The sequence below is a fragment of the Camelus bactrianus genome, chromosome 8 (genome assembly GCF_048773025.1).
Source record: "Camelus bactrianus isolate YW-2024 breed Bactrian camel chromosome 8, ASM4877302v1, whole genome shotgun sequence".
NCBI lineage: Eukaryota > Metazoa > Chordata > Mammalia > Artiodactyla > Camelidae > Camelus > Camelus bactrianus.
The window spans coordinates 8,593,328-8,599,327 of record NC_133546.1 but is presented as its reverse complement, the minus strand read 5'-3'; the positions used below and the strand labels follow the sequence as shown (position 1 = coordinate 8,599,327).

The window sequence follows — 6,000 nt, the reverse complement described above, 5'->3', positions numbered from 1 at the left end:
CCTAAGTCAGGGACTACATACTGAACAGAGTGGGAGGAGGGATTGTATGTTGGAGGGGAAAGGGCACAGGCAGGGAGACGGAAGAGCCCCCTCACTCCCGCACCCACCAGCCCCTCACAGTTGCCCGGCTTCTTACTGCAGAGGGTCAGCTCCTCTTGCTCCGCACCCCTCCTGTAAGCCAGCCGGTGGGGCAGGTGCCGTCACCAGCGGACAGGCCAGGAAAGCGGGCTCAGAGAAGCCAAGGTCACATGGTAAGTGGCAGATCTCGAGGTCATGGTCTCAGTTCTCGCCAAGACAGCACACCTTTGATACCCCCACATTCTGCTTGGTGTGGACAGTGGGCCGCTGTGCCCTCGCATATAGAAAGCTAGTAAAGGGCAGCATTTATCGAACGCTTTGCACTCGCCAGGCGTTCACCAAGCCCTTTACGCGAATTAACGAGATCCTCACCGCAACCTCATGCGGTAGGTACAAACTAATCCTGCTTTACCCGCAGGGCAACGAGGCACAGGGAGTGGAAGTGACCCGCCCAGGGTCGCAGAAGTAGACGAGAGGGGGAGGCGCAGCGCCCCCGGCGGGACTGGGGAGGACTCCGTACGGCAGCGGAGGGCCGGGTCCCGGAGGTTTCCAGCCTCGCAGCGGCGGCCAGGCCCAGGCTGTCCATATAAGGCCGCGGGCGTCCTGTAACGTTTCAGGCGCTTCAGGGCGCCCCGCGGACTACAGCCTCCTCCGCGCCGAGGAATGTGTGGAATCTTCCTTCCTGGCTGCCGCCCACCGCAGGGAGGACTTCCCCTCCGCACTCAGGCCCCCCGATCAGCCCCCCAGCCAGCCCCGGGGGTCGCCCGCCGCTGCCCGGCCGCTGGGGGGAGCGCGGCGCCTCGGCGGAGCCGGCGGGGAGACCGGGAGGCGGCCGCGCGCCCTCACCTGCCCGGGGCGGCGAGCGCGGGCGGAGAGGAGGCGGCCGGGCGGAGGCCGCGGAGGAGGCCGGGGAGGAGCCTGAGGCCGGCCGGCGGCGTGGACACAAAGTGAAACTCCTGGAAGTTGCGGGAGCTCGGGGATCGCGGAGAGCCGCGCCGGGCGGAGCGCCCATGGCTCTGAGCAAAGGGCTGCGGCTGCTCGGGCGGCTGGAGGCCTCGGGAGAGAGCAGCGTCCTGCTGGAGGCGCGCGGCCGCGGGGACTGCCTGCTCTTCGAGGCCGGCACGGTGGCCACGCTCGGTGAGTACGGCAGGCGGCGCCGCCCGGGGCTCCGGGCCGTTGACTCCGCAGCCCGGCCGGGGGCTGGGGCCGTGCGCTGGTCTTCTGCCCCGGGAAGGATGCCCAGAGGAGAGGGCACTCGCCTTTGCGGAGACTTAGACAAACTGGGACCTCCTTCCCCGAGGTGACCAGTACCGGGCGCCGGAGGTAGCTGAGGCGTGGGGGTCACTCGCGTGGGGTGGAGGGTGGCCTGTTTGAATGAAGTGACGCCGGGGACGCCGGAGAGCGCATCTGGCTGCGCCCGGGTGCGCAGGCGGCCCTCAGCCCCTCCTCGGGGTCTGCCATCTGCGCGCCTGTCGGAGGGGTCCGTTCTTGGAGAGCCACCTCTAGCCTCTTATGCCCGCGCTCCGCTGGGACTCTTGCGGTGCGGATTCACGATCATTCAAGGGGTCTGCCTTAGGAGCCGGCCCGACCAAGCGCCTGGCACTCTTTCTCATTTGCACCTGTTGATGAAACCAGTGAAAGCCCGTTGCTTTGGGATGGCCTGCTCTATCCCCAGAAGGGATGGGGACAAAGCAGACTCCGGAAAATGCTTGGCGTGTAGATCCTTGGCTGAGAAGCGTCAGTACTGCAAAGTATAGAACAGTTGGCAAATATATTACCCGATGATTCTGTGCTGGGTGTTTTTGAAATTAGGCAGATGCCAAGCCAGTGTATTTCACCTAGGTCCTTTGGGAAGTCTTGAGACTGACATTGTGTTAAGAGCTTTGGAGGCCATCTCATTTAATTTTCACAGTTCTACAGAGGGGCTATTATTATCCCCATATGACAGAGGAGTAAACTGAGGCCTGAAGAGGCTAAGAAACTTGCTTGCCCAAGGTGACACAGCTCTTATGTCCATGCAGCTATTTCTGTATTGTTGTCCAATGCATGGCTTCCTGGAATCACCAGGTAGGCTGCCCTTTGTTTTGTGGCCAACGTGAAGAAGGCGAGGCAATACCAAAGTGAGTGAAACCAGGTAGGATTATTAGAACTTGAAACTTGAACGCCGGAGAGTAGGCTTACAGCTGGTGTCCAGCTGTACCATCTTCCTTTGTTTGTAGCTAAACAAAGTGCAGAAGAGGGTCACTTGTCCTCTAGGTGGATGACCAGTGCACTCAGCCCCACCACACTCTGTAACTGAATCTAGTCTTTCTTTCACATTGTATGCATCAGTTCTTCAATTAGATTCTTCAATATACACCTTAGAAGGACCATCTCTTCTATTTCTGCTTCCCCAATCATTTCATTACCCTATAGCTGTCTGGCTTGTTTTCATTCACTTGATGACTGAAGCAACGTCTCCAGTATTGTCAGCACCATAAATGTGCAGCAAACCATGGATTAAATTATTATCAGATTATTCCAATTTGTGCTGTGCCCCAAAAAGTCCAAGTGTGGTCATTTGCTAAGGTCTTGAAAGAAAACCACAGAAATTTCCATTCCATTTTAGATGCCTACTTCATACCACATATATCAGAACCGAGGGATTAACTGCATGATACAAAACAACTGCTTCATCAAAGAGATTAAAATATCCTTTGGCTGGATTACAGCAACTTTAAGCAAGGTTCATATACATGTAAGAGTTCCTTTGAAGCCACTAGATAAAAAGGCTTTATTTTTTCAAAAGTGAACATTAAAAAATGATTAATGAAAGTAATATAAGGCATATTTTCCTTTTGGAAATTAGGTTTGGGCTGAGATCATGTACGTTGTGTTGGTGATTACAAAACACTGGATTCTAGAAAAGACGATGTAATGAAAGGAATGGGCACCGCCTCAGTGCACGTGCAGCCCACATTTGTCACTTAATTTTTAAAGTCTTCTTTTCTTAAATTAAGTGAAACTATTTTTAGAAAACAGCTGTAGCATTTGATGGTATTGCTGGCCCAGAGAAGGGTTGTAAGAGCCTTCTGTTACTAGAAAGTTGTTGTCTCAGACTTTGGGTATTGCGACTATGTCACCCTTGGCTAGAATGGCTGTGAACGTGACATTTCCATCTGTGTTCCAAAGGTCTAGCTTTTCGCTTCCTTTTCTGGAGAAGGTTGAGAGTGCTTTCATTTCCCTCCCCACCCAGAAAGTTGCAGTCTCCACTTTTGTGTAGGATGGTACACCTGTGGCAACTGGCATGGCTAACAGTGGAACCCTGACCATTCCATGAGGTTCAAGGTTGGAGGCAGCTTCCTGTTCATGTCAGCTGTGACTTCCTGTGATGGCCTCCCCAGTGAGGAATGAGAGGCCAAGCCAACTTAAGCCAAGGTCTAATGTGTGAGTGGTTTCTCCCCGGCTGCTGAGTGGTGCTGAGTTCTGCGCAGCTCTGTGGCAGATGCAGCTGCAGCTTTTCCCGGGAGGAGCAGAAGAGCTAGGGGGCCTGACAAACATAAGGACAGCTTTTTAAGGCACATTTTAACCCATAAGAATCCTACCTTGGAAGGGCCTCCCCGTGGAAGGGGCTCGCCATTGATTGCTTAATGTTTTCCCGCAGTGCTGAGATAGGGAGTTGAATTGGGTTGTGAGTTTAGGAAAGAATGACCCTTAGCTGATCGATTGCTAGGTGGATCCTTCTGTTCCTGCATGACTTAGGTGGCCACCTTGACTGCTGCCAAGAGGTTGCTGGAGGAATACTTCCAAATTCCAGCATCTAAAAGAATTAGGTTGGGAATCTATCTTTAGAGTGGATCAGTGAGAACAGAAATTCCAGAGGCAGAAAAGCCAAACATACTGGCACCAATTTGAAAGGTTTTTATAAAGTTTTCTTGGTGACCTGATTCAACAGTAGGACTCTCAAGTTTAGATTAAAAAGCCGTAGCCTGTATTCCCTCTGGTCCACAATCCACAATTAGCGTGCAGATGTTCTCTTATTTGCATACTGGGACAAAAAGTACTCGCTGTCTTCTTTCTCTTTGTTGCTTTTTGACTTACTGTGGAACAGATGAAGGGAACTGGGCCTATTGTTCATAGATTTTCAGAACCAGCACCCATGCTCCAAAGTTCAATGTTCTCCAAACAGCACCTCAGGAGGGGTGGCCTGCGAACGTGCATGTGTTTACACGAGTGTGTGTGTGTTTGCATGAGTGTGTGAGCTCACGCAGCCCCGCCTGTCCCTCCCCCAGCCACACTTACTGTGGAACAGGCAGCAGGGAGCCGGGTGGGAAGGAGACTTGCGAGACTTAATTAAGTTAATTAGTGAGTGCCCCTAAATTACTTTGAGCTTCTAGGGGAAAAGGTCCCATGTACACACTGTGCAGAGGCCACAGTGTTACGTTTCGTTTGACTTGGAGATGTGGCCCTGGGACCCAGCAAGGCTCTGTCTGAATTGGTGCTTTGGCCACTTTGTCAGGCTTCGTGGCCTGGGTTTATTTGCTCAATGACTTGACGTTTGACACGCCTGAGAGCCTCTGAGAGAGTCACCTGAATCCTCCTGGGTGAAGCCCGAAGCGCAGGCAGGCCCGGCAGAGGCTCTGGGCTCCAGAAACCCAGGCAGTGACCCAGGGTCATAGCGTGGCCTGTGGCGTCCGTGGCTCGGGCACCGTCCTTTCCTCGTGGGAGGTTTGCTCTGTGTAGTATTTGCAGAATTGAAAACTGGGTTAGTGTGTGCTTCTGCCTGACATTTTTGTCACTCACCAGTAGGAATGTGATTTCAAATCTTGCCAGCCTCATTTTTGGGGCTCTGTGGCTCCAAAACTTTTCTTTAAACCTTTAATTGTGAAAAATTTCAAATGTACACAAAAGTGGAAGGGAAAAATGAATCCCCTGTATATGTCACTCAGTTTTGATAATAATCAATATATTTCAATTCTATGTCACCCATCCTTATATTTTTTACGAAAAATAAATCTCCTAAAATGTAGCTGGTTCATTGGCAAAAAAGGTTTTAATTTATTTGGCTTGGCTTTTTCTCCCCCCTGACTTGCATTTATGTGTGGGTAAGTTCAAAATTTACTTGATGAATTTATGAAAAAGAATATGAAAAAACAATAAAATTGTTCTATGATAGCAAAAAAAAATTTACTTGATGAATTTAAGTGTGCGCAACAACAGAAATGGTGGTGTGAACTGATTCTGAGTTTCTGGCCAAGATACATTTTTTTAGAGTAAAATGATCACATGGGAAGAGCAGACCACAGCCCGGAAGAGCAGGGTCCCCTCCTGTGGACAGCATTGAGGGGCTCAGAGGATACAATCTGCCCCAGACCGTGGCAAGAGGCAGCCTTCCCCTGTGCCTCTCATGGGAATGAGGAGTTGGCCAAGGGGCCGTGTCGCCTGCTGTTTTACTCCCTGCCCCCAACCACACCCCAGGGACATGGGATCCTGGCATCTCCTGTACAAATGGTGCCCAGCCCACTTCCGCATCCAGCCTGCTATGGTTTTCCCCCAGGGCCCCCAGCAGACTGCACAGTGAGGGTGTCCACTCAGGTCCGGGGATGGTTAGGGTGTGGGTGCAGGGTGGGGGTGGAACTGGATGCAGACTGGCTGGGGTGTCCTCACGAGGTCCCTGCAGGGCCGTAGGGAGTAGGGGTGGCTCCCTCCGCTGACTGCTTTCTGGATCTGGCCTTCCAGTTAGTCCTGGGGAGTGTCCTTCTCAAGCCAGGAAGATAGAATGTGTTTTTTGTTTAACAGTTTGTGAGCTTGATTTAAACCTGACAGATAGTTGGACATAGAGGTGCTGGGCTCAATGGAACTCTGGTTCAGACCCTGTAGGTGTCAGGCCAGGTGTGCTCTGAGCACCTGGGTGGATTCAGGTCTCACTCTGGGACGTTCCCT

At 52.4% G+C, this 6,000-nt stretch overlaps 1 protein-coding gene across 4 annotated transcripts in view; it reads left to right on the top strand.

Moving 5' to 3' along the window:
* Window positions 1-651: 651 nt before the first annotated feature.
* The window catches only part of SYNJ2 (synaptojanin 2), an 89,852-nt gene continuing 84,503 nt past the window's right edge, over window positions 652-6,000 (top strand). The window contains exon 1 of one of the 4 annotated variants that reach the window (XM_045524491.2): window positions 652-1,215. In XM_045524491.2, the coding sequence (XP_045380447.2) occupies window positions 1,089-1,215 (127 nt within the window). In that variant the 5' untranslated portion in view covers window positions 652-1,088. The remainder of the gene's footprint in view (window positions 1,216-6,000) is intronic. The other 3 variants (XM_074368077.1, XM_074368076.1, XM_074368080.1) reach the window with 3 other exon arrangements.